At 38.5% G+C, this 27,058-nt stretch overlaps 2 protein-coding genes across 4 annotated transcripts in view; both read right to left on the bottom strand.

The window, feature by feature from the left end:
- Window positions 1–984: 984 nt before the first annotated feature.
- Window positions 985–11,751, bottom strand: RAD51 (RAD51 recombinase). Of its 2 annotated transcripts, none has more exons than XM_081939153.1 (10): window positions 11,634–11,751; window positions 10,468–10,575; window positions 9,507–9,644; window positions 8,882–8,999; window positions 8,158–8,249; window positions 7,041–7,135; window positions 6,824–6,937; window positions 5,463–5,592; window positions 4,785–4,906; window positions 985–1,732 (listed from the first exon to the last, which is right to left on the bottom strand). In XM_081939153.1, the coding sequence occupies exons 2-10, from the start codon at window positions 10,552–10,554 to the stop codon at window positions 1,609–1,611; spliced, it is 1,020 nt and encodes a 339-aa protein (XP_081795279.1). In that variant the 5' UTR covers window positions 10,555–10,575; window positions 11,634–11,751; the 3' UTR covers window positions 985–1,608. The 2 variants fall into 2 exon arrangements, with proteins under 2 accessions (XP_081795279.1, XP_081795278.1); XM_081939152.1 differs by lacking the exon at window positions 11,634–11,751 and adding an exon at window positions 10,842–11,190.
- A 4,485-nt stretch (window positions 11,752–16,236) lies between these two features.
- KNL1 (kinetochore scaffold 1) overlaps window positions 16,237–27,058 on the bottom strand; it is a 39,300-nt gene continuing 28,478 nt past the window's right edge. For both annotated transcript variants that reach the window (XM_081968938.1, XM_081968937.1), the window contains exons 18-26: window positions 25,636–25,719; window positions 25,168–25,207; window positions 24,972–25,073; window positions 22,006–22,106; window positions 21,364–21,432; window positions 20,832–20,941; window positions 19,104–19,222; window positions 17,314–17,436; window positions 16,237–17,198 (exon numbers count right to left, since the gene is read on the bottom strand). In XM_081968938.1, the coding sequence (XP_081825064.1) occupies window positions 17,060–17,198; window positions 17,314–17,436; window positions 19,104–19,222; window positions 20,832–20,941; window positions 21,364–21,432; window positions 22,006–22,106; window positions 24,972–25,073; window positions 25,168–25,207; window positions 25,636–25,719 (887 nt within the window). In that variant the 3' untranslated portion in view covers window positions 16,237–17,059. The remainder of the gene's footprint in view (window positions 17,199–17,313; window positions 17,437–19,103; window positions 19,223–20,831; window positions 20,942–21,363; window positions 21,433–22,005; window positions 22,107–24,971; window positions 25,074–25,167; window positions 25,208–25,635; window positions 25,720–27,058) is intronic.

Below are 27,058 nucleotides of genomic sequence, written 5' to 3'. Positions count from 1 at the left end.
ATGACCCAGTTTGTTTCAGGTGGTAGCTAAATTGAAAAAATGAGCTGCTCTAGTTTTTATGGGTGTTTTCTAGTTTTTCTCTGTACCTTATCTCACCTGTGTTGTGGCCCAGCCGGTGCCGGTGCCGCTGCCACCAGACTCCGACAGCGAGGTGTCCTCTGAGTCGGCTCAAGAGGAGGTGGGGGACCCTGGATAGGGTTCCGACGCTGAGCAGGGCGCAGAGAGGCTGGTTGGCCACCAGGGGGCGCCTGAGGCATGGAGCAGTGGTGAAAGCCAAAGGAAGGGGGCTCCTGATGTCATGCATTGGAGCAGTGGAGAGGAGTCACAGGACAGTGAGTCAGACAGCAGTGAGCTATTAGATGCTCGTTACCGACGTGCTACCCAGCGTAAGGAGCAATTGAGCAATTACCGGAGGTAATGGCTCTCAGCTGCTGATCATTAGACTCCTCTCCAGACTATAAAGGGACTGCTTGTGGACACACCCTTTGCAGGAATCAACTGATCATTGGAGTTGGAGAAGCTCAGATCTGTGTCGTACTTTGGCAGGCTGGATTGCTGCTAAAGGTTTTACCTGGATTACTGTCAATCTGTTCCCTGGACCTTGGCTGCTAAGGTGATTATCTGGAGCTTGGTAGCTGGATTGCTGCCAAGGGGTGTCGCTGTAGCTGGATTGCTGCCCAGAGTGCTATCTTGACCTTGGCAGGCTGGATTGCTGCCAAGGTGGAACCTGTATGTCAATAAACATCTTTGAAGAGACTTTGTGTCGGAGTGTCTTGGTATACAAGAGGAGGGGGTCAGAACAACCTGTAAGGAGCTATTACATTTGTGGAAATCACTGTAAGTAAAAAATTCAAATGGAAGATATATTATTTGCATAATACTGTAGATAAAAAAATATTGGGTTTTTCCCCAGAAGAGATTTCCTACATTACTCATTCATCATTTTGTCTCAAAATATAAGAATCAAAATACAAACATAGCAAATTGTCAATTGCAATCATAATATGATAACTTTAATTAAATCATTATAATTATGAAAATATTTACAAGTGGAAGACATATAACATATCTTTAAAATGTTTACAACTTTTGCTTATAACAGCATAATAGCTAGCTTTTCTTGGCTGATGCAATATTTCAATTTACAGATGTGCAAGTATGTGTATGTAAAAAAATACAACTTTTAGTTTGTCCTTGAAAAAGAAACTACACAAATTTAATAAAATTTTCTGCTAGCCATTCAACAATTGCTGCTTTAATTTTATTAGATAGTTCCTTTTACTCATCAAATTTCTTCCATTTTATTTTGGCTTCAGTCATAAAAATCAGAAAGTGTTGAATATTTCACACTTGATATATCCATAAACTGCATAAATTCTGCAAATGTTATTTCTCAGAGTTGTTACTATTCTACTGCACTAAACAAGCTCTTAGTAAGTTATCAGGTATGTTTTAGATAGTCCAGGAGTCTTCTATAGTTTATCCACAATAACAATGTATGATTGTTTCTTCTGGTAGTGTAATAGAAGTCTCACGAACAACAGGATCATGTGGAAAGAAATACCTCCTTGGCCCAATTTTGCACAACAAACCAAAGAGACAGATTCTTCAGTCTTTAGCATCTCCTATTCCATCAGCGTTAATAGCAAACATGGCTTCTGCTTCAGGGAGGCAAGGTGAATCGTATATCTTGCATATCCTAGTTTCACCACGACCTTTTCTCAAGTAAAGCCTAACCAGACAAATTAATGCAGTTATTAAAATAAAAAGTAATGAACTATTAAATAAAACATTAGACATTTATACAATTTATATGCCATTATATCAACCAGAGAATATTCTGGACAACATTCAGTTAATTATTGGTGTTTTAAGGTTTTCCTCATCCATGATATACTACTGAAAACTCAAACAAAACAATCAGAATAGGTAAGTGAGTTAAAGGAAAAGGCTACTGTCACAAACAGAAAAAAAAATTCCTACTTCATTATCTTTGTTAACACATAGTTACATAACCAAATCCAATGCTGAACACTAGTCTCTTGCATTCTTTGCTACTTTCTTTTACTCCTCACAAGTGCTGCAGTTAAGCATTGTCCCAGTGGCATCAGTCAAATATTAAGTTGGTTCCTTACAGAAAGTCTGCATTTGGCCTGATTGCCCACAGCACATTGATATGTCAAGAACATCAACAGCAGAGCACAATATTATCCAAAATACTCGTGTATTTGAATATCTGAAAGAGCTAAAGCAGCAATTACGGTAAATAAGTCATTCTATTAAGTCATAATAATGTCCACATGAGAACTTAATGCATCTTACAAATATGCATTCATATTAAATATACTTTTTTTTGCTTTCAACTACTGTTTTACGATATATCATTATGATAAATTTGTAGAGTAATTTTCTTCATTATGTTGGTAGCTGAAGATTGAAACTTAGCTTTATACTTCTAGAAGGTACAAATTGGAAGTCCGGTATAGAATATAATCAGATCCAAAGAATCATAGTAATTACTTCTCCTGTCCTTGATCAATAAAACTTTGACTTTGTTTCTTTTACCATTCATACAATTTGTTCCAGTGGTGAAATTCTTTTTTTTTTACTACCGGTTCTGTGGGTGTGGCTTGGTGGGCTTGGCAGGGGAAGGATACTGCAAAATCCCCATTCCCACCCCACTCCTGGGAGAAGGATATTGCAAAATCTCCATTCCCACCCCACTCGGGGGCCAGAGGTGGCATTTGCTGGTTCTCTGAACTACTCAAAATTCCCACTACCGGTTCTCCAGAACCTGTCAGAACCTGCTGAATTTCACTCCTGATTTGTTCCCTAATGAAGGTTTCCAAAAATGGGAAAACGATGGAGAATATTTTGACTTTGACTTGCAAACTTCCCTACGACTTCTGCTGAGGGGTTTGGACTAAAACATTTTCCATAGAAGAAAAACATTTGATATTATCTTAAATTGTAACTTCTTTTAAATCATGCTGACTACAGAGACTATGGATATCAACTTCTCTCAGCATTAATCAATCATGTAGGAATCTGTCAAAAAAAGGCTGGTGAATCTCAGCTCCTAAAGTTGCTATTCAGGAGGACTCCATGCAGCTGGAAAGGAAACCTTATTTGGAATGAATGAAATATTTTATTTCAATTAATAAGAAATGTGTGCGTGCGTGCGTGTCTGTGTGTAATTTCATCTTGCTCTGGGACAAAAGACTTCAGGTTCAGGGAAACATGTTAAAATGCTTTATTGTACCCTGAAAAAAGAGGAAAATGTTTTCATTGTCTTCACTACATAATGTGAATTCAGTTCCAGCATCCACTACGCAGTCTGTTAAAAAGCTTGAACAGATTAATTTCCTTTTCATTTTATTTATAATTCACCTTCAATATTTTATTGTTGAATTTCTCAACTATTTTAGGTGCTGGAAAAGTTATTTCTTGTCAGAGCATTTTTAAAAAATGTTCTCACATTATGTTAAGATATTTAAAATTTAATAGCTGGAGCAGTGAAGGGTTGGACAATGAGTAAGAACACATAGTTATACCTAATTAGTTAAAGAGAGCTGGCCAGTACATGAGACAACCTGGCTGATGTAAGTGAAAAGGGGGAGTCTTTCTTTGTTTCCAGCTTTTTCCTATATGCTATGTGTGCTCTCTGTGTTTTACTTGATGATGTTCCTGCTGTGTTGATTTTCTGGACTATGCTCCTGTTTGCCTATCTTACTTAAGGTAAACATATTTTTTAATATAAAACTGGTTCCGGTGAGAGTTTCTGACTCCATTTGCATATCAGCTGCTCAATTCCCTGAAATACTAAAAATACTTTTCTACATAGTTAATTACGGTATTCTCCAAAGCTTGCCGATAAGATACTTTCCATTCACTTCCAAATTATTTAATTGAACATTTTGAAGACGTTACATAACAATTGCTAATATGTATTATACAAGCAATTGTTATGTAACGTCTTCAAAATGTTCAATTAAATAATTTGGAAGTGAATGGAAAGTATCTTATCGGCAAGCTTTGGAGAATACCGTAATTAACTATGTTAATTCATTAACTATGTATTCGTAATCAGGATTACTTTTAATTAGATCTTCTGCAATTCCATCATGTAAGCAGATTGTAACCCTTTTTGTTCTTTTAGAACTTTATGACTACTGTTCATATGCTTCTAATTCTTGAGGCTATCATCTCTAGAACAGCCTCTGAAATCTATGAAGTCTATAGACAGAGTGGACCTGAGGCCACCTTGTGGTGGAAGTGAGTTACAGGAAGAACAAAAATGCAAGGTTTTGTACTACTACTACAGCATCTGCTGTTTGTTGTAATTCATTTTTTTATCGTCGTCTTTTTTGCAAAACAAAATGTACTTCTCCATAATTTTTGCCCCTTAACTGTAGTCACCATACTCTTGAATTTCTTTTATAAGGTAAATCTAATGCACACCTGGATTTTTTGAACCAGCGTGGTTTACAAAATAAGCAGACTTTTAAAGAGATATTTAATAGCTTAAGGAGTATATTTTATATTCTGCTTTTTAATCTATTTAAAGTATTTTTGCTGTTTTTCTTTGTAAAAAGCACTCAGAAATGTTAGCTACCTTGAGTTAGAATAGAAGCTACAGATCACCTGAACAAAACCTGGTTCAGGTTTCAGCAAAAAAAAAAAACCTGACATCACATTGAAGCTTCGTTCTAATTTTCACAAAATTTCTAATTAAATGAAAGCATGAAAACTGTATTCACTAAAACTAGCATCTGCCATCCTACCTGGTTGTTGAAGCATGTGCAATAATATTCCCTCCAATAGGTTTCTTAGGATCAGCAGCAAACATTGCAGCTCCATCTACTTGTGCTACCACCTGGTTTGTGATCACAACTGCTACACCAAACTGTTGCGAAAGAAACATACAATCAGTTTCAGCTTCTTCACTATAAACTGGAAAAAAGAGGCACGGTGGCTTAAGGAAGCTGGATTTGCCAACCAGAAATGGTCAACACTCCAGTGGTTTGAGCCCTGGCAGTACTGTGGGACAGGGTGAGCTCCCGTCACTCACCTGTAACTCCTGCCCTGCCCACCCATCAGTTTGAAAGCATTTTTATTGAGTAGATAAATGGGTATTGCTTCGTTGGAAAGGGTAGCTGTGCAAGAACAGGGGCCCTGCCTGAACATGAATTTGATAGGCAGAAGAGGCCACAGAAGATGTCACAATCCGAACACCGCTATCCAGATGGTGCAAGCTAATTCACTCCCATGGCACACCATGGACAAGCGTGCAGGCGTGAAACATAACTAGCAATTACGTTGTCAGGATTAACCTGTAAAGTGTAGATCTCCCACCCCCCCTTTTCCCCAATACAAAATAAGTAAAATCCCCAGGGGGCTTGGCACTACACCTTGCTACAAGGGTCTTCATACAATGCATTGCAGGTAGAACTAATGATTACCTCATCTGCTAGTCGAAGCAACATGCGCAGGAATCTGGCTAAATGCATCTGCCTGGCCGATAATTCCCCTCGGCCAGAGTAGTCTGTCCGGTAAAGAGCTGTGGCACTGTCCACTATCAGTAATGCATATCTAAAAGAAAAGAGCAGAACAACACTTTTCCTGTTACAATAGTACTGGGAAAAGTGACTTATCATCACTTAACAACCATTGCAGCAGCTGCACAGTTACGCGATCAAAATTCAGACGCTTGGCAACCGATCCATATTTACGATGGCTATAGTATCCCAGGGTCATGGTCATGCCTTTTACGACCATCCGACAAGCAAAGTCAGTGGGGAAGCCAGATGCACTTAGCAATTGTATCACTAACTTAACAACAGCAGTGATTCACTTAACACCTGTGGCAAGAAAAAGGGAGCAAAATTCAAATTTGGGGCTCAATTGTGGTCGTAACTCAAGGACTCACTGTACATCCTACTGCTGTTCCTGAGCAAGATAAAGCCACGTTGGCAATATTTATAGCCTTACCAGGATGAAAACCAAACCAACTGACAACTGAAGCAGTGAGAACAACCTTGGTTTCCTTCTTGGTATCAATTTTAAGTTTCACATTAAGTTCTGTAAAGCAGGCATGCCTAATAATGACAAGCAGCCTCTGTACGGCTGTCCATCATCTCTTGCCAAGATAAGGGGGGGGGGGGGCTTTGGGACAGTTTGAGTTCTGGACATTGCCTGGATTAGTCCCTCCAGTTTTCCTGACAAAATTTCAGAGGTGGTTCATTGCCTCCTTCTTGCTAAAGTTGAGACTAAGTGACTGGTCCAAGGTCCCCTTATGCCTAAGGCAGGACTAGAACTAACCATTTCCCAGTTTCTAGTCTGCTGCCTTAAATCACAACACCAAATTCGCTTTATCAGAATGATACTATTTGAAGTTATTAAAGATCAAAGTTGTAATCGGTTAAAAAATACCCTCACATATGTTGGAATTAGTATCAGAAAATGGTATGACGTCGGGGGAACAATAATAAAAGAAGGCATTTTCATGCAATTCAACATATGGTGATAGAGCATTTGAAATTTATTTACCAAAGGGAATGCAACTTGTTAACAAAACTTCTACTGAACCGTTGTAATCCATATTGTTTTGCCTTTAGCAAAGACTCGTAGAAGCAGGCAAACCTGTGATAAACACAGCTTGTTTTGAAAAGCAATTTTATCATAAGAACTTTTATAGGGAAAGAAGGTTTTTATGCCATTATCTTTCCAACTTGTATAAAATGATGTGTATCCTAAATTGGAATCTTTTACATATAAATATTTTAATTTGTTAAAGGAGAAAACTCCTTGACTTTTTTCTTACCTTGATTCTGTCATCATAGCAGACGCTTGATAAAGCAGCTGGGTTTGATGGTCTGTATTAAATCCTCGAGCATAAGCCACGTTATCAAGAACATCACTCCCAGATAATCCATATCTGGGGAAAGGAGGCAAACATAGATCAATTTTACAGGAGTGAAAATAAATGCATGAGACTTAAATACTGCCCACACCTATAATTTCCAGATAGAAGTACAGACCTCTCAGCCACCGCTAGCAAGCGCTCTGGACGGAAAGTGCCTTCTGTGTCTATGTACATGGCCTTCCCTTCACCACCGCCTCGATCAATAGGGAGCTTAGGGGGAAAAATGGCCAATTCAGTTTACAGAAGTGAACTAAATTGCAAAATTGCATCTTTCTATGATATGGATATTCAATACAATATTTTGTATCCAATGTTATGCAAGGTGATTCTCTTCCAATCTACTAGGGCCAATCTGAAGTGTGTATATGAAAAAGAATTAATCTGCCCTTTCAGGGAACACACATCATTGGCTATAATCCATTATATCAGGCTGTTGGGGACTTGTCTTATTATCACCTAGAAATACAAACTGATAACCAAACAAACCAAAATATATTATTTTGTTTGTAATTCTTAAAAGAAATAATTTATGAATAGGTTTGTTAAAAAGAAAATGAGGAAAGGGGTAACTAAGGGAGGCCAATTCAAGATAAACATTAAATGACAACAATCAAACTGCTAACATATCTGTAAGCCATCTAATATTGTATAGCTTATATAAAATTAATATTTATTTAGTTGATGAATTTTATGGGGCACATTTCATCCGATAAAACTGGAAAAGGTAATGGAGGAAAACTAAATTCATTCTAAGGGCCATTAACTGAATGATGACATAGCAAATCCGCTGTTGTAGAAAGAGGGCCTATCAGTGAAAATTATAGTTGTAGAAATAATTAAGAACAGTTTTCTGTTTTAGTATACATTTTTTTAAAATCTAAATTTTCAGAGTGTCTATCAAGCCTACAAGTTCCCAATTCTGGATCTGCCATCAAGTATTTCATTTAACTTTCAGCTTTTAGAATGTCCTCGTGCTTAATCTAAAGATGTCCTGCCTGATTGGCATATTTAAAGAACTGCAGCATTCTCCACCTGTTAAACCAAGACTTCCAAATCAGGGTCATCAACCAAACATCTAATTCAGACTTCACGGTAAAAAGGACTACGGAATTGTAATTTTACTGCATTATCTTACCAGTCCTGTGAACCATGTAATTAAAATATATGGAATAAAACAAATTCTCAAGATTTTTCTGCACAGTATTACACAAAGAAGAGTCTCCGTTGCTTACTTGACAGGTTACAGCCAATGTGTGACATATCTGAGTTTTTCCTGTGCGGAATTCCCCAAACATCTCTGTTATTGACCCAGTTTCTATTCCACCTGGATAAGAAGTACACATTTCAGGCATATCGCAATAACTGTAGACATACAAATATGCTCATGAGATTTGTGTATCACATATTTAAGTTCAAACCTAAGAGATCTGAAAATCTTTCTTATTTCTGCAAATATATCCCATATTGAACAAATTTACTTCTGAAATTCCAATTACAAGAAACATAATGAACAGAATTCAGATAGTGGACATTATTATGTAAATCAGCCATACTGTACAAGTTTTTTTGATTTATGAAAACTATTTAATATTATTCAATTAAATGTTTTTCCTATGACCTTATCAGGATGTTGTTATTACTGTTGAATGAGATTATTTTTGTAGAAACTATTTTAGGAGAAATTAAAATATGAAGACTTTAGCTTGGGAAACAATCTGTACATTTTTTTTAGCAATGGTCTCTTACTATTTTTTCAGAAGTAAACTTCACTGTATTAAGTCTGCCCAGCAATGTAATATAAATATGAAATTCAAAGTTTATGGGATCTCAAAATACGCTCTTTCCTATATTAATGCTAGAAGCAATCCAAAACCATCCTGTATATTTATGTCATCTACTTTTGATTTATAACATATGATAATGACTTCAGGACCAATTATAAATCAAACATTGTACCTTGAAGCAGCTTATCAAGTTCTTTGGATCCAGTGGTAATTTGAATAATCTCCGAGCGTCTTTGATGAAACTCTGTAGCTGTGGTGAATCCCATTGGAACCAACTTTGCTGCTTCAGCCTGCAAATGACAGTGAAATCAAAAGATTGGTTTTATTTTACAACTCGGTTGTTTCATTTGTATTCTTGGGTTAAAACTCTCCAGTTTTCCCTATAATTATTTAAAAATTACAAGCAACCACTTGCAAAAAGTATATGATAGAGTGGGCACGCTCCAAGTTCTCTCTCTTAAATGTTGTTACCTAATGGGGTCTTGGAGATGCTTTCTTGATGGCCCTTTGAAATAGCCTCCCACCTGAGATTTGAGGGATCCCTATCCTTTTAGTCTTTTAGAGTGCTGTGGAAAACTGCATTAGGCTAGGATGGAATTGAGCTGAGAGGATGTTCAGTCTTATTTCCTGTGAAGAAGGTCATTTCTGTTTTATGAATTGTTATAAGCCACCAAGAATCATTATATGAAGTAGAGACCCATATAAGTCAAATCAATCAGTCAATAAGATAATACAAATAATACTTAGTATTGCAGATGTACATATTTTCTGAACATTTTTAAGCTAAGCATGATTACCAGGATTTTATCTGCTTTAGCTTCACTGATGCCTTTAATATTGAGCAATTCCTTCTTTGGTGCATAGGCAACAGCTTCAACGGTGTGAAAACCAGCTTCTTCCAATTTCTTCACATCATTTGCATTTATTCCACATTGCTATAGAAACAAACATATTGTTATATAACACATTTAATGTAGAAATCAAAGAGTTCTATACATGTCAGACATAATGATCCAAATGTAATAGGTAACAAAACCTAATATTCTAATGTAAGAATGAGCTCCATTGAACTATATGAGATCTGATCCTGCAGTCTGCAAAGATAGCAGCTGACATTTATAATCTGCTTTGTATATTTCTATCATTTCCATTAATTTAAATAAACAAAAACACAGCTTTAAATTCTTCAGCAAGTAAAGTTTTTAGTAAAAAAGATTTTAATTTTTTTTGAAAATATATTTTATATAATAAATCAGCACCTAACATTGTCTTCCTTTTTGTGCATAAGCAATAAGTAACAAAAACACATTTAAGATTTATCTATCAGATTTACATGGCCTCCCACTTCACAGAAGCAACTCTGGGCAGTTTACAATAATCAATAAAAACAATATATAAAAACAGTCATTACAAAGGTATAAAACTATTATTAAAATAAAAAATCATTATTAAAAATAAGTTATTTCGATAACACTAAGATTTGGAAATTATAATGATTTGGATATCAATTTCTCCTTTTCTCAACTTCTTTCAAAGATTGCATAAAAAAAGAAACAAATCGCCCGTTGTCAAGTAAAATATTTTATAATATCAGCACTGGTGATAAGGAGCTTTATTTCATCAAAAAAATGTAAAAGTTAAAATGGTTTCATTGAAACTTGCACTAAAACAGTAAAACTATCAATAAAGAATGTAAGATGGGACTGAAGATATGACTCCCAACATAATTTTACAGTAATACATGTTAGTAATACATACTTCTAAACGAGAAATAGGCTGAGGACCGAAGCTTTCCTCCTCCGTTGAGATATTTATGCTCTCGTCGCATTGCATTTGCATAGCCATGGCACAAAGTATCCGATATTCCTATCAAGAGAGAAAACAAATGCAGTTTGGACAAATGGCTTTTTAAAATTGCCCTTTAATTTTATAGTCATACGGTAAATAATATCCACCTATGTTTTCATGCGTTTCATTGAAATGTAAGCGAAGACAACCCACAAATACAAACGCTGGACATGTTATGCATTCCTTGGCACACTGCAGTAATCGCCATTAAACAGGAGTAAAAGTGAGATTAATATTTTTTTAAAAAAATCATTACTATTAATAGCCCTCGTTTTATTCCTCACCTCACCGGAACTAAGACCACGGTTTACAAATCGCAACGCCTTTCTCTTCCCAATTCTCTTCCGCCAACACCGCGCGAGAGAGAGAGGCCCAAAGGGAGACAGAGACGCTCGATTCCCGACGGCCTCTGGCCTCCAACAGCCGCCTTCCGTGTGGAAATTGAACGAAACTGGGTCTTTCGGTGGAGTCGTGAATCGAGCCGCCGCTAGGCCGCTGGAAGGCCTGGCGCAGCCAGGATTCTCCGGGCCCCTCCGAGGCCGACCCGCTTAGACTAGTTTGCTTCTATCACCTCCCGATTCAGATTAACCCGCCACGGGTCATGTGACCGACGCACAGGCGTACAGGCGCGCGCTAGACCAAAGACAAGTTAACACATGCGCATGCGCGTTTTTTTAGCGGGCTTGGCGAAGGGGATGGGAAGTGTTTGATCCGGCGGAGAGGCGTCTTTTTCGCGCTCGCGCGCGCGCTCGTGTGTGTGTGTGCGCGCATGCGCGTGCATGGGTGCAAACTTCCTGAAACTTTTAAAATGTATGTGGGAAAATGAAGCAGAGTAGTACCCGATGTATTGTACGAAGTTAGCACCCAGCCCTCTCCTAGAAAATTGAAATATCCTGGGAAATATTGAAAAGGCAAAACGTATTTCCCTGGATCAGAAAGGGAGAAACATGTTTTAAAAACAAAGTAGCCCCTGCAGCTTTCTGCCCACCCCACTCCCCTTTGTCAATGAGTCATTGGGGCCTCAGCTAGTGTACTTTACATAATAAAGGAAGGATTAGCCTTCCAGGGAAACTCACCACAAGGCATCTGGAAACTCAATCAAACTTGGGATTCAAAACACAGCCTAGAGAGTTGCCCCTGCAGGGCCCCTTGGGAGTCTGACAACCAATCAGAATACATTTCTTACACAGGAACAGGAAACAGAGAGGTGGGGCTGAACAGATTATAAAAAGCCCAACAAGCCCCTTCCCCTCTTCTTCTTCACCCAACATTGAAGCATGTGATCACCTTTTCTGTTCAGGACTCAAGCCATGTGGTCCTGTCCACCATTAAACCATCTTTCCAAGCAGCCTCCATGTCTCCAGTGTCGTCTTCCCAACTTGGAGCTGAACCCAGGAGGACATTTCTTCCAACAATATTAATAGAGAATATACGCGGTAGAGGAGGAGAATGAACATTTATACCTATTTGAAGAGTTCCCCCCCACCCACCCAAAATATTACATCCCCATGGAGATTTTGGAATGAGGATTGGTTTTCGGTCTGTAAGAAGACATTCCTCATCAAAGCAAGTGAATTTCCTGTATTTAGTTACTTCGATATACCGGCAGGTCCTACTGCCATAAGTGAATATCTTATCTTTTCCCCTGGAAAATTGCGGTAGGCGATGGCACAAAGCAAACTGGTGCGAATTAAGGCAGAATGTTATTTTCTTAGATCGCTTTTTTTTAAGGTTTTTATCTCACCTTTATTACTTTATATGTAATTCAAGGTAGCCAACATACGGAACATTCCTTCCTATTATTTTTCTGCACAGCAACCACCCTGTAAGGTGCGTTGGGCTGAGAATGACTGGCCCAAAGTCACCCAGCTGTTTCATCTCTCAGGTGGGACTGGAACTCAAGTCTCCTGGTTTCTAGCCCCATGCCTTAAATCCTAGATCAAATTGACACCCTATTTTACTCTTATGTCCTGCCCCGACTCCGACCCCCGCAGGAGTTCGCTGAATAAACTTCTTGTGAAATGCATGTGGCTGCAACTAGGTTCATACTGCCTTATGGTTTTGCTTAAGCCAGTATTTTTCAAACTTTTGGCAAGTTTTAAGATGTGTGAACTCTGGTGCTGGAGAAGACTCCTGCAAGCCCCTTGGACTGCAGAGCGATCAAACCGGTCAGTCCCAGAGGAGATCAACCCTGACTGCTCTTTAGAAGGCCAGATCCCGAAGATGAAACTCAAATACTTTGGCCACCTAATGAGAAGGAAGGACTCACTGGAGAAGAGCCTAATGCTGGGAAAGATTAAGGGCAAAAGAAGAAGGGGATGACAAAGAATGAGGTGGCTGGATGGAATCACCAAAGCAGGAGGTGTGAGCTTAAATAGACTCCGGGGGATGGTAGAGGACAGGAAGGCCTGGAGGAATGTTGTCCATGGGGTTGCGATGGGTCGGATACGACTTTGCAACTAATAACAAAAAGACGTGTGAACTTCAACTCCCAAAATGTCCTAGTCAGCTTGCTGATTGGGGAATACTGCAAGATGAAAGCAACACATCTTAAAAATGGCCACGTTTGATAAACATTGATTTAAGTTCTTAAAGAACCTGGAATTTATGACTGGATAACTATGGTATGTAGTTAACGTGCAGAAACCCAAATAATGGTGATTTGTTCAATAAACTATCGCTTAATACAGTGTGATTATTTCTTTTAACATGAACCATCTTCTTAAGATAAGGAAGCCCTTAGCTTTCCACAATTATACTTCTGAAACACTTGGAATACCGCTAATTACAAACTCAAAATGTGTGATATGGTTACAGAAGGCATTATTTTAGTTTCTGCCATGGCTTCCATCCTCTGGAACATCACAGCCCAAAGTTGTGATTCAGATCCTCCCTTTTGGCCTTCCAAAAAGGCCTGGAAATTTTGCCAACTGGCCTGAGGCCTCAACGGAGGCATGGCATTCTAGAGGTGATTAATAGACTAAGAGAAGTCCCCACCCTCCTCCCTCTGGGCATCTTACTCCCTTCCATTCCAGGAAAGGGGTGAGAGGGGAGACATGAACTACATTCTGATGCAATCTATAGTGAAATAAGTAGAACACCTATTGTGTAATACATTAAGCCTGCAAAGTAGCACTTGCTTCATTAGTGAAAATTCAATCATTGTAGAATAAATACTGTAATTTGAGGACACCTTGAGGTCTTGAACAAAAGGTGGGATAACAATCTAACATATTTTTATACCACCATAACATCAACATTGTAGTATCACACAATAAACACTACAATAAATTCTTTGGACAAAACAGCAGACTTAATAGATCACTCCTATTAAGCAGAAATGATTATGTGCATAAAAGGCTAAGGGGAAAATAAAACAAAAAAATATATGGTATTTATAGAAGCTAGATTTCCAATTTCATTGTATTTAAGTACAATGACAATAAAGATTATACTTATACTTATAGATGCCCCCATCACTGACATTCCAGGAATTAGTGCAGGCTGAATTTTTCTGGAGGATCTTTGGAACATGATTGCTTGATTCCAATATTATATTTTATCCTGTATTGTTATTTTTCATTTTGATTTTCTATGAATATATTCTTTTCTGATGTCATTGAGTCTATAGGTTACAGGTAGTCCTCGACTTAACAATTCATTTAGCGACCTAAGTTATAATAGCACTGAAAAAGGTGACTTGCGACTCGTTTTTTATACATGCTCATTGCAGCATCCCCTGGTCATGTGACCAAAATTTGGATGCTTGGCAACTGACTCATATTGATGACGGTTGCAGTGTCCCAGGGGCCATGTGATCCCCTTTTGTAATCTTCTGAGAAGCAAAGTCAATGAAGAAGCCAGATTTGTTTAACTGTGCTACTGCGGTAACTTAACAATTGCAGTGATTTACTTAACAATTATGGCAAGAAAGATTGTAAAACAGGGCAAAATTCACTTAACAAATATCTCACTTAGCAACAGAAAATTTGGGCTCAATTGTGATCATAAGTTGAGGAACTGCCTGTGTTTTTTACTATTTTATTGTATTTTATACTGCAGTCTGCTATGAGTCTCGATCAGTGATGGTTGCGTGGAAACGTCGTGCACACTCGTCAGGGCCACGCTCTGGAAAAGTCGAACTTCCAGGTTTTAGCGTGCATGCGCGCCCGACAATCAGCTGGCCAGCGTGCATGCGCAGGCCATTTTTTTGGCACTGACGTGCGTGTGAAGGATTGTGCTCCAGAAAAGCCAAACATTCGGGTTTTAGCACACATGCGCGCCTGACGATCAGCTGGCTGACACGCATGCACACACTGGTTTTCGGCACTGCCACACGTGTGAAGGACAGCTGACCATCGCGTGTGCACCAGAAACCCAGAAAACAAACAGGCAAGTTGGTGCGTGCCGGGTGACATGGCTTTCAGTGCCACTTTAGGTACGCGTGCCATAGGTTCGCCATCACGGATCTAGATACTATAACCACATACAAATGATACTATCTGCTCAATTGTGACCGATTCTTGTGATTCTCTGGTCTAGCTGTATGTACATTTTCCAATCTTGTACAGCTTCTTTCAGTTTTTTAATGCTCACGCTGGTGTCAGCTTTGATTATTTTTAGCCACCATTTGTTTAGTGACCTCATTTCCTTTTACTGTTGACTATTCTGAGCATAACTGCCTTTTCCAATGTGTTTGATCACATTACATGGCTGAAATTTTGTGATTTTTTCCTTTCTGTGATACGTTTTATACACTTTAGCACTTGTTTGCATAAGAGTCGTCTCTGACACTACAGCTTAAGCAAGTTGATTTTCCTTCTAATTTTTTCATGGGCCAACTTTTGCTATTCTATGTAGCTATGGAAAAAATGATTGTGCAGGCAAATCTACATATAGTTGCCAGACTGATGTCCTTGCTTTTCCATACTCACTGTATTCAAATTAAATGCCATACGTGTCAATTAAAATTTATTTTTAGGGACATGTAACATCCTAGCATAAATTAAAATTATTGAAAACGGATTGGGAAAATAATAAAAAAGATACAAGAAAAACAGGTAAAAGCATTATCTGAACTAGACATGAATAACAGGAAAACACAGGAAGTAAAGCAGTGCATGAAATCATTGAGGGTTTAAGAAAAAATGAATTAAAAATCTTTGTTTACTTATGTTTTCAGATGTGTGTATGGTTCTGAACAGAAAAAAATGCAAAATATATAAAAAGTAAAGCTTTATACTACATTAATCTACTATTTGTTTTCTATAATAAAAAGTATAAGTATTATTGAACATTGGACCACAATGATTCTATTACACATGCTGTTAACCTTTTTTCATCTGGACGCACATTTTGCATAGGTCAGTTCTACTTATAAAGGCATTTTTACAAAATCCCCCCCACTCTTTTCATAAAATTTGTGTGAATAGAGTGTTTAACCCAACATTCTAAATGTTAACAGAAACATTCTAAAATAGAGGTCTCCAAACATGGCAACTTTTAAGACTTGTGGACTTCAACTCCCAGAATTCTCCAGCCAACAGCTGGCTGGAGAATTCTGGGAGTTGAAGTCCACAAGTCTTAAAATTGCCAAGTTTGGAGACCCCTGTTCTAAACAAATAACAAAATGTGATTCACACATTTTAGAGGGAATAGTTTTTAAAAACAATAACAATAAAATATGTAAAATATTTTATTTTATTAAAATAAAAAATATTGTAAAATTTAAAAATAAAATAACACAAGTAAATACTGAATTTAAGTTTTGGCAGTGTTTTTTCATTTCTAAATCACTACCAAGATGGTACAAGTACTGTTGTAAACTTTATTACACTTTTCTTTTTGACAAAATACGAACGTTAAAAAACACTCCAACATTACAAAGCATTTAAATATGCAATATTTTACATATAAACATAATTTATCCACCAACAAAACATTATACAAGGGAGAAATATCCTAGAAGTTTTGTTGTAAGAATGTTAATATTACATATACAAGATGAGCCTTCACAAAGATGTATGTTAATAATAATGTCTGCTGCCTTCACTGAAACTGAAGATTTTCCTCAGTCAGTATAATGGAATAAAAATTTAATACATCCTATGGTTTTTAAAAAATTAAGAGATTGATCCAGTATTCTATATCCAACATTCAATTACTTAAGTGCCTTATAGATAGGACTCAAAAGCTCCTCTTACTCAGCATTCCTTTCCTGCAGTATATGTTTTGAAATTACATCAAGTACAATATATACTTTATTCTGTTATAAAATAGTGTCTCAGAAATAAAAGGCAGCTCAAAGCACTACTGGAAAAATACAAATACAAGATAAAATACAAGGAGAACAACAACAGAGAAACCACATTGCAGTTTTGCCCTATAGTTTGTAGAAGAAAGACTAACTATTTCTGCTTTTCTATAGTTTAAACAAAGATTTAATCACTCTAGTACTGCATGCTTGATAGTTGAAATAATTTTTTCCCCAAAGAACAGCAAACTATTGGACACGTGCTCTTTTATTTTTCAGAATTGTTGAAGTATATTGGAGTAGATTACAACTAATCTGATTGACCATTCTCTTCAAATAGTTGGCTCCCACTGGAACGCTGGACAAAACCACAGAAATTTCCTCATGGCTGAGAACAGAAAATGCATATATAAAAACTAATTAAGACAATGTTTCTGATAAACATTTTCACAGAAATGAAGTATATATCATTACCCAGAGACATTCATCTTCGTTTTACTCACCCAAGATTTCCTATGCATTTTTGGATAGTGAAAACTATTGGAGATGTTGGATAATTGGCAGATAAAGAGAGTTCAACTTCAAACTTTGCAAGAGGCGTAGAACTGGAGAACAAAAGGCTTACACTACATATGAAAAAAAATACATACAGTTAATAATTATGTATTTTACTAACCAAGCAAATTTACAGCGTCATATGAAATAATTGGAAGAAGAAATCAGATTTAGAATGAAAAATTAAGAACATGGATGGATAACTTTATCTTTGACCTAAACTAAATGATATAGAGAGAGAATCTGAACTGGATCTAAATTAATAATTTGGTAAATGATAAATAAAGGTGAATTCGGCCTATTTGCAGTAACTTCATCATGTAAATCAGAGGTGGGCAATTAATTTTCCCAAGAGGCCACATGAGAAACTGGGACTGTTGTGGAAGGCCACTACTGCCCACTCTGCTCTACCTCCACTATGGGACATGCTGGATATGGCCCATGGACTTTAAAATGTCCAGGTCTGATGTAGACAATCATAAACATATTCAACTTGTTCTCTCTCACAGACTACTTTACATTGTTTTTCACTGAATGTTCAAATAGCCAAGTTTCAGATGGTGTATCAGTTGTGCCTTCTAGGAGAATGACATGAATGACATGTCTCCTTACCATGATTTAATAACATCCTGGATTCATTGGTATATAATAATGTGTTATAAATAGGCTACTCTTGAAACATGTTTGGAAACTTGAGATATGGCCAATGGACTATTAATTTTTTTTTTTAAAAAAAAACACCTTAATTGCTAGTACTTAGGAATCTTTGTTTGCTTCCACTTTATTCCTGGAGACATTTTAAATGATAGGAAATTATAAAGCCATAAATGGTCAGAAACTTAATAAAGTTCCTTAATAAATATACCTTGTAGATATTTTGATATGTTATTGTTTTAATTGTGTTTTTATTGTTGCATCCCATTACATCCGTCTATAAAAATTCAATTAGAGATGGTATACAAATTATCATCATCATAAATAACTAAAACTGTTAACAAAAAGCCTTATTAGATGTTTTTCTCACGGTAAGCCCACATATATAAATTGTGAAAGTATTCTTCTTTCAACTCTTTACTGGTAAAAAATCTCTGCCAGATCTGCCTGTTGGATGTGCTTGTTTTTAAGTTGCCTGTCCAATTTTAAGTTCATAACTCTTTTTAGCTTTTATTTTGTTTCCTATTTATTTTAATCTGGTTCTGGAATCCACTATTTGAATATTTCTCTGTTCTTTTATTTACTGCGCTTTTATTAATTTTGTAAAGTTTATTCGACATTGGATAAATGTGCATTTTTGTTCCTTATTACGCCCCTTGAATTCTATTTACCAAAAAATGTTCAACTTTTTTTTTCTACCTTCAACAAAACGGATTATGACGCCTGACAATTGCCTGGACAAATCCATCCAGTTTTCTTGGCTGCAATTTCAGAAATGATATGTCATTGACTTTTTACTAGGCTGAGGGAGAGTGAGTGATTTTTACTTGGCTTACTTTGTGCCGAAGGCAGGAACTAGAATTCATTGCCTCTTTTGTTTCCAGCCTGGGCCTTTAATCACTTCCAATCTGCCTCTTGTTCTAAAATGCACCATTGTAAAATTCAGTGTTGTCAGTTAAGCATAAAACTATGGAGTAATTTGGCTGAATCATAACATGTATTTACAAACTGGGCAGAGGTTTTTTCCCCCAATTATTTATATGCACTGAACATACAAACAGAAGTAGATTAGACAAGCACTTACTTTGTGTCATTCACTTCAGTTTTCAGCAAGTAAAATTTTCCACCCCATTTTTTCAGAAATTCTAACTCTTCTCCCAGAAGTTTACAACGGTTCACCACGAGAGATAGATCATGCAGCATCTGGTTGAACAATTAAAATAAAAGTAATCTTGACATCCTAATACACACATAGATTTTCTAGAAAATATGTCTATGGAGACTCTCAGTCATCCAGATCATGGTTGTCCCAAAGGTGCTTTTTCAAGAGGCAGCTGAACTTTCTTTTTTTTCTTTGAAGGCATTTCGCTTCTCATCTAACAGGCCTATAATTGGCTAACCCTGCCTCCCTCCTAACTTATCATTTTTCAATTCTCTTGACAGCAGATGTCTCTTGGCAAAACAAGTGGTTCGAACCAACCCATTGTGAGTAATATATGGCTCACTATATCGCAGAGAAAGGTATTGCTTTTCTATACCAGGGGTCGCAAACACCCAGTCCGTACTCCAATAGCAGTCAGCGGCCTGTTGGGAAGTGAGCAGTGGAAACGGCAGGTTCCATTTGTGCAAGTGGCAGGCATGTGCATGAACCCCTCCCCCAACCACACCGCGGCAGATTCACAGAGCCAGAAAGGTTGGGGACCTCTGTTCTATACTAAATGCACGCTAAAGGCAGCATGTAAAACAATAAAGCAGACAATAAGAAAAAAAATGCATTACTTAAATAAGTAAAGGCAATCAATCAGCTAAGTGTTACTGTTACTAAGGCAAAAATAATACTCTAGTCCAGTGCTTCTCAATTATTTTCTGTCATGCCCCCCCTAGGAAGAAGAAAACATTTCGCACCCCCCGCGCGACTGTAAATAGTACCATTTGTCTATAACAATTATTGTTCCAAATCCAATTACAACTGCAATGATATGATATAATCCTTTCCTTGTAGGGTCCTATCAACAGGATCAAACAAAAATACAGTCCAAATGTTTCCTATAAATAGGACATGTTATGAACTTTAATAGTGAAAAAAAATCTTTCAAAGTTCGAACCCTTTTAGATAAAGGATAACACCCACCAGATACAAGGAACTTTGAGATTTTCAAAAGACTTTTTAAAATGCTATTTCTGTTCCTTGGGATATCATTATGAAATTGAAGTTCATTCTCGTACTTCCCATAAAAAATATGGTTTCTGGATTTGATAGCAAAAGCTTTTGCTCCCGCTTCCCCTCGCCCGCCGCAGCCAGTTGCAGGGCGCGGATCACGCTCGGAGAAGGCGGAGTGGCAGCTCCTCCCTCAGCCAGGAGCCAGCGGGGGCTGGTCGGACAGGCAACCTCGTCGGGAAACTCTAGTCCGCCGCCTTTGCCGCCGCCGTCTCTGCCGCCAGTTAGCCCAGAGGAGACGCGAGCGAGGCCACAAAGACCCCACCTGTTGCTCCTGGCTCCTCGTTTGCACCCAGATGGAAAGGGAGCCTTCGCGCCCCCCTTTACGGAGCCTCGTGCCCCCCCCAGGGGGGGCGCGCCCCACTATTTGAGAAGCACTGCTCTAGTCTAACCCATAGTTATCCATTAGAGTATTATTCAGATTTCCCCCCCAAGAATGTATAAGCTTCACTATAAATTTCTTTGTTCCTCTCATAAGCATCATGAACCAGTAAAATAATGAATTTGAGGACAGTTTTAAGAGCTTCACTGTCATGCCTACTTTATTCTACATTAGTGTACAAATTCTAGACTTCCTTATAATTAGTTCCTTACCTGAGAAAGTTGATACACTGTTGAGCATTTCTTTTGCCATGAATTTTGACTGTCAATAAACTGAAAGATAAGCTTATGCACTAGTTTTGCTGTAGGCTCAGCTTTTGTTTCTGGAAAAAAACAGCAAGTAAAAAAATATATATCAAAAATTATAGTTCTATTTAAATCTCTTCATGTTATTTTATTTATTTATTAATCACATATACAGTATATGGCTGCACACAGTGACTCCTGGTGGCATATAACTGAATAAAATAACAAATCATGTTTTAATCATTAATACTCTGCACAGGTCTCGTTTGTATAGTTTTGCCAAGGACCTGTGCAGTTACTTGTAAAGTCTTCCATTTCCCAACAGCTTTGACTGCTATTTTTCTAGTGCAAAGAATATATTGCAGAAGAAATTAAAATTAAAATTAGAAAGCAAAGGATCCTGATGTCAGCTTGTTTTTCCTAGTTTCTTCCATTTCAACAATATGTTTCTCATGAAACTTTGGGCATTCCTTAAGATAATAAAATATTGCAATCTTACCATCCAATAATGTTGCAAAATTCAGACTAACAATCTCCCAGGAGAACTTGTTTTGGAAAGTAGCATCATCTACAAAAAAGCACACACAGTGTGAAGCACATTTTCGAAATGGGGTTACTCCATTTTTAGTAATGTATAGTTTGTATTACAAATAGTATGACTTAGGGCAGGGGTGTCCAAACTTGGGAACTTTAAGACTTGTGGACTTCAACTCCCAGAATTCCCCAGCCAGCCATGCTGGCTGGGGAATTCTGGGAGTTGAAGTTCACAAGTCTTAAAGTTCCCAAGTTTGGACGCCCCTGACTTAGGGTGATGTGTGAATCAGATTTGTTTACTTCTGAATAAGCTGGATAACCTCCTATACAATATTGTACTCCTCCAATATTGAGGAATATTTATAAGGAAAGATAACTTGTTATGTCAGCATCTACCCTAAAGCTGTCCAGTTTAGACATCCTTTGATCATTCAGTATTTACAATCTATCCTTCTAGTGCAAAATGTTCCATTACAATAAAAAACACAATTTCACAAAAGGGTGGTACAGTATAGCCACAACGAACAGTTAAATTCAAATAATTTTAACAGTTTTTATAGAAGTACCATAGAAGGCAGGTAAGAGTGCCTGCTATTTTGCAGCTTACCTAAGGGCCATTTAAATCCCACAGTGAGCTCAATAGAATCATAAAGGAAAGTAAATACTGCCTGATGATCATTCCATTCCTTTATTACCCACTCAGAGAAACTGCAAGAAGAAAACATTACACAATCACAGATTAATTAAAGAGAAAATATTAGAAAGACAAGATATGCACACATAGTAATATTTGCTATTAATGCTCTTTCCACTTTTGGAAAGAGAAGTGTTTCTACACTAGGCTGCTAGTGCTACTAATATTAATCAGTTCTGCATGTCTTTCTTTAAAATACATTTTTTTTCCCTTTGGGAGAAAAAAGGTAAAAAAAATATAGGTTCCAAATGGAAGAGGAACCTTCATTCCAGGAAGGAAGCAGAATTCTTTAGTCAAAGTTTTGTGTGCAGAAGCTCCAAAAGAAACTCGGACTTTCACAGATTAGGAACATCAGTGTCTCTTTAACTGTAAGATTAAATCAATTAGATTGGTCTAGTGGTTAAGGCACAGGTTAGAAAGTGAGGGAGATGAATTGAAGGGCCACCTCTGTTATGAAAGCTACCTAGGTGACCTTGGGCCTTTAAGCTCAACCCACCTCGCAGGATTGTTGTTGCGGGGAAAAGAGGAAGAGGAAAGTGTGTTGAATATGTTTGCTGCCTTTTGTTATTTGTAGAAAATAATAAAAGTGGGATACAAATAAAATAAAAATAACATAAAATAAACTGTCAGTTAACTTCAAAACCATGCAGAGACTTACAATACAATACAATAGCAGAGTTGGAAGGGACCTTGGAGGTCTTTTAGTCCAACCCCCTGCCTAGGCAGGAAACCCTATACCCGTGATGGCGAACCTATGGCACGCATGGCACAGGTGGCACGCGAGGCGTTGCCCTGTCAGCTCCACTGTGCATGCCCTCGCTGGCCAGCTGATTTTTGCCCTTCATTTTTGGCCATTTTTCCCCCTTTCCTCCAGAAGGCGAAAAACAACCCAACACGCAAACCGGAAGTTCGGGAACGGACTTCCGATTTGCACATTGGGTTGTTTTTCTCTGGAGGCTTCAGGACGGGGTCTAGGACTAGAAAGGACAATTAATATAAACCCAAGAAAGGAAAGAGGCGTAAAAGACTTCCTCCCTCTCTCTGTCTCTCCCCCCCTCCCCTCCCATCAATACAGGGCTCGGTGCTCCTTCTTCACAGCCCGCAGCTGCAGGTGCCTGCAAAGCCAGGCAGGAAAGGAGAAGAAAAGAAGGGGGGGGGGGATTCTCCAAGAGTGAGCAAATAAAAAGAAATGCCGAAACATCTGCAGCTGCTGTGGCTGCGAAACAGGACGTCCTCATCTCTTTGCTCACTAGCACGCTTGGCCGAGGTTCCCCAATCCGTCTCTATCTCTCTCTCTCTCTGCGCCCCCACCCCAAATGGCTCAGCGTGAACTGGGAGAAACCTCGCAGAGGAAAAGGAGGAGGAAGGAAGGGGGGGGGGGGAGAAACAGAGGAGAAAGAGAGGGAGAGGGAGAAAGAGAAACAGAGAAAAAGAGAAATGCAACAGAGAAGATACTGAGCCCTGACGGGCTTGCTTTTAAGAAAAGGGTTTGGGGGCTTGGACTTGGTGCTTCAATAGATCCAAGGATTAAATAAAAAGGGCAGAGAGAGTTGGGGAGGGGGAGGTAGACAATGTCAATTCCCATGGAAAATGATAAGCAGATTTCAAGAAAACGTTTCATCCCACAGCAGGGCTGTGGTTCGTGGAAAACAGGAAAGCGTCCGACTTTCTGCTGGGTGATCTGCTACTTTTCCTCTATGTTTTTCCTGGCTTTGGGGAGGGGTCCTTAGGTTGTTGTATGTCCCCCACCCTCACTCGCCCGCCCAACAAAGAGAAGTTCTGAAAGTGCCAGCAAAGGGGGCGAGGAGAGGAAAGGAAGAGCCTAAGTTAGAAGATCCCAAATGAAGTTAGAAAGGCTGGGTCCCAAACCGAGCTGGCTTAACTGGGATAGGGGGAATAGGGAGTAGAGCTTCACCAAGGACCCTCCTCTCCTTTCCCCTCCTGAGATCTCCCCCTTTCCCCCAAAAAGGAGAGGGCGTCAGTATTTAGAGGGAGCGTCTCCCAACTTCCCCCCTTTGTGTGTCACGCTTTCGCTCTTTCTCTTTCTCCCGTTTCTCTCCCCCTCTTTCCTTCCTCCTCCTTTTCCTCTGCACGGTTCCCTCCAGTTTTTCACGCTGAGCCATTGGGGGAGGACAGAGGGAGAGAGAGAGAGACGGATTGAGGGGAGTAAAGAGATGGGGGCGTCCCATTTTGAGAAGCCTCCCTTCTAAAAAGATCGCTGAGAGGAGGAAAAGGGAGGATTCCCCACCCCACTCAGCGCTGTTTTTGATGGGAGGTTTCTCCCTCCTCTCAGAGCTGTTTTAAGATGTGAGGTCAAAAGTGGGGGGGAGGATGTTGCAGGCATCCACAGGGCGAGTGCTGGGGGGGGGGTGTCTCGTGTGCATGTGCAGGGGGCCGCATGGGAGGAGCATTGCATTATGGGTGTGGGCACGCGAGTGCATGTGACAGCGTGCGCGCACACGATTTCAGCACTCGAGGAAAAAAAGGTTAGCCATCACTACCCTATATCGTTTCAGACAAATGGCTATCCAACTTCTTCTTAAAAACTTTCAGTGTTGGGGCATATAATTGCCTGTATACTCATAAATACGGAAACAGAGAACTTGGTCTTTTAACTATTATTGGAAAACTAATGAGTTTTATTTTCCTAGACTATTTTATCAACATCAAATAGATTTTTAGAGTGAGTAATTATATTATTATCCCTCAATGAGAATGAACAGTAGTCATGAAATAATCAAATTAAACTTTAGACAATTCTCTGTCAATTGAGACCATCCTGTAATCACAGTTAAGTTCCCCAAGAGACAGCTTATATTGGGACAGTTCTAATTAGAGGATGAATGGCATTACAAGGAAATCCTCTTTAATTTACTTACTTGTATTTCTCTGTAAGTTCTTGGCAACCTCTTACGTCTCTTTGAAGCTGGTTGATTTCAGATATTCTCTGTTGTTTTTGATCACTAAGATGTGATTGTTCTCTGCAAAAATGCAACATGTGAATAAAATAGTGGTATTGAAAGCCGACATATTTTATAGGTTGCAAATATGGGGTATTTTGGTGTTAAATATTACCTTTGAAGATTATCTTCTTGGGATTTGTAATTTTCTAGTTCTAAAATTAAAGAAAAATACTTTTAAAATCTGGCAATAGAATATAAATAAAGCTATTTATTCTAATTAAACACATCCAGTCCCAAACAATTATATTTTTCCTTTCAAGATAAAATTATTGGAACTTCCACGCAGCTGTAATTCTCATTCTCCAATCTCTCAATAGCAGGTGATGCTAATATGCAATTGTGTTCATGCCTGCCAAGTTTGTGCAATACTAAGAATAAGTGTCCCATCCTAAGCAGCTCCAAGGCTTGGAAAGAAAAATATTATTTCACTTTCCCCACTCCAAGGGACATAACATAAAGTAAAATAGCAGTAATGGAGCCTGAAATATTTTTGTAAAAGAACACTATTATAAATGTGACCCTCATCTATTGAAAATTAATTCTGAATCTTTTATCTCATTTAACTAAAAACCCTACTTACCTCTCTCTATATGTTTTACTTTGGTTTCAAGTTCCTCTGTGGCATAATTGGCAATCAACTCCGAATCATTCAGAGTAGCAGTTTCTAAAAATCAGATAACATTTAACAAAGCCATGTATCCAAAACCATAACATGCATTATCAAACAGCTTAATAGAAAATGCATTTTGTAAATTAATATGCTTCCAATTTTGAAGTTTATACCCCAGAAATTGAGTAGTTTAATAACTAAACAAAAATGCTAAAATGCTTCTGGTAAGTATACAGGTGAAACTCGAAAAATTAGAATATCATGCAAAAGTTCATTTATTTCCCTAATGCAACTTAAAAGGTGAAACTAATATAGGAGATAGACTCATTACATGCAAAGCAAGATAGTTCAAGCTGTAATTTGTCATAACTGTGATGATTATGGCTTACAGCTCATGAAAACACTAAATCCACAATCTCAGAAAATTAGAATATTACATGCAATCAATAAAACAAGGATTGTACATAGAAAAATATCGGACCTCTGAAAAGTATAAGCATGCATATGTACTCAGTACTTGCTTTGGGCCCCTTTTGCAGCAATTACTGCCTCAATGCGGCATGGCATGGAAGCTATCAGCCTGTGGCACTGCTGAGGTGTTATGGAAGACCAGGGTGCTTCAATAGCAGCCTTCAGCTCTTCTGCATTGTTCGGTCTCATGTCTCTCATCTTTCTCTTGGCAATGCCCCATAGATTCTCTATGGGGTTCAGGTCAGGCGAGTTTGCTGGCCAATCAAGCACAGTAATCCCAGTCATTGAACCAGGTTTTGGTGCTATTGGCAATATGGGCAGGTGCCAAGTCGTGCTGGAAAATGAGGTCAGCACCCCCATAAAGCTCGTCTGCGGAAGGAAGCATGAAGTGCTCCAAAATTTCCTGGTAGACGGCTGCGTCGACTTAATGAAGCACAGTGGACCAACACCAGCAGATGACATGGCTCCCCAAATCAATACAGTCTGTGGAAACTTCATACTGGACTTCAAGCATCTTGCAGTATGTGCCTCTCCATTCTTCCTCCATACTCTGGGTCCTTGGTTTTCAAATGAGATGCAAAAGTTGCTCTCATCAGAAAAGAGGACTTTGGACCACTGAGCAACAGACCAGGTCTGTTTTTCTTTAGCCCAGGTATGACGCTTCTGACGTTGTTTGTTGTTCAGGAGCGGCTTGACAAGAGGAATACGACATTTGAAGTCCATGTCCAGGATCCGTCTGTGTGTGGTGGCTTTTGATGCACTGACTCCAGCCTCAGTCCACACCTTGTGAAAGTCCCCAACACTTTTGAATGGCATTTTCCTGACAATCCTCTCCAGGCTGCGGTCATCCCTGCTGCTTGTGCACCTTTTTCTTCCACACTTTTCCTTTCCACATAACTTTCTATTAATGTGCTTTGATACA

The sequence above is a fragment of the Natrix helvetica genome, assembly GCF_964273705.1.
Source record: "Natrix helvetica genome assembly, chromosome: 1".
In the NCBI taxonomy this organism is placed as follows: domain Eukaryota; kingdom Metazoa; phylum Chordata; class Lepidosauria; order Squamata; family Natricidae; genus Natrix; species Natrix helvetica.
The sequence above is the reverse complement of the archived record's forward strand: the minus strand, read 5'-3'. Positions and strand labels throughout refer to the sequence as shown.

Excerpts from the sequence above, each read along its gene's own strand:
- RAD51 (XM_081939153.1), bottom strand. The coding sequence starts at position 10,554 with ATGGCTATGCAAATGCAATGCGACGAGAGCATAAATATCTCAACGGAG. Across the intron at positions 5,593-6,823 it reads GCTATGATGACAGAATCAAG|ATATGCATTACTGATAGTGG; the intron begins GTAAGAAAAAAG and ends CTTTTCTTTTAG. Across the intron at positions 4,907-5,462 it reads TGCTTCGACTAGCAGATGAG|TTTGGTGTAGCAGTTGTGAT; the intron begins GTAATCATTAGT and ends CTTTCGCAACAG.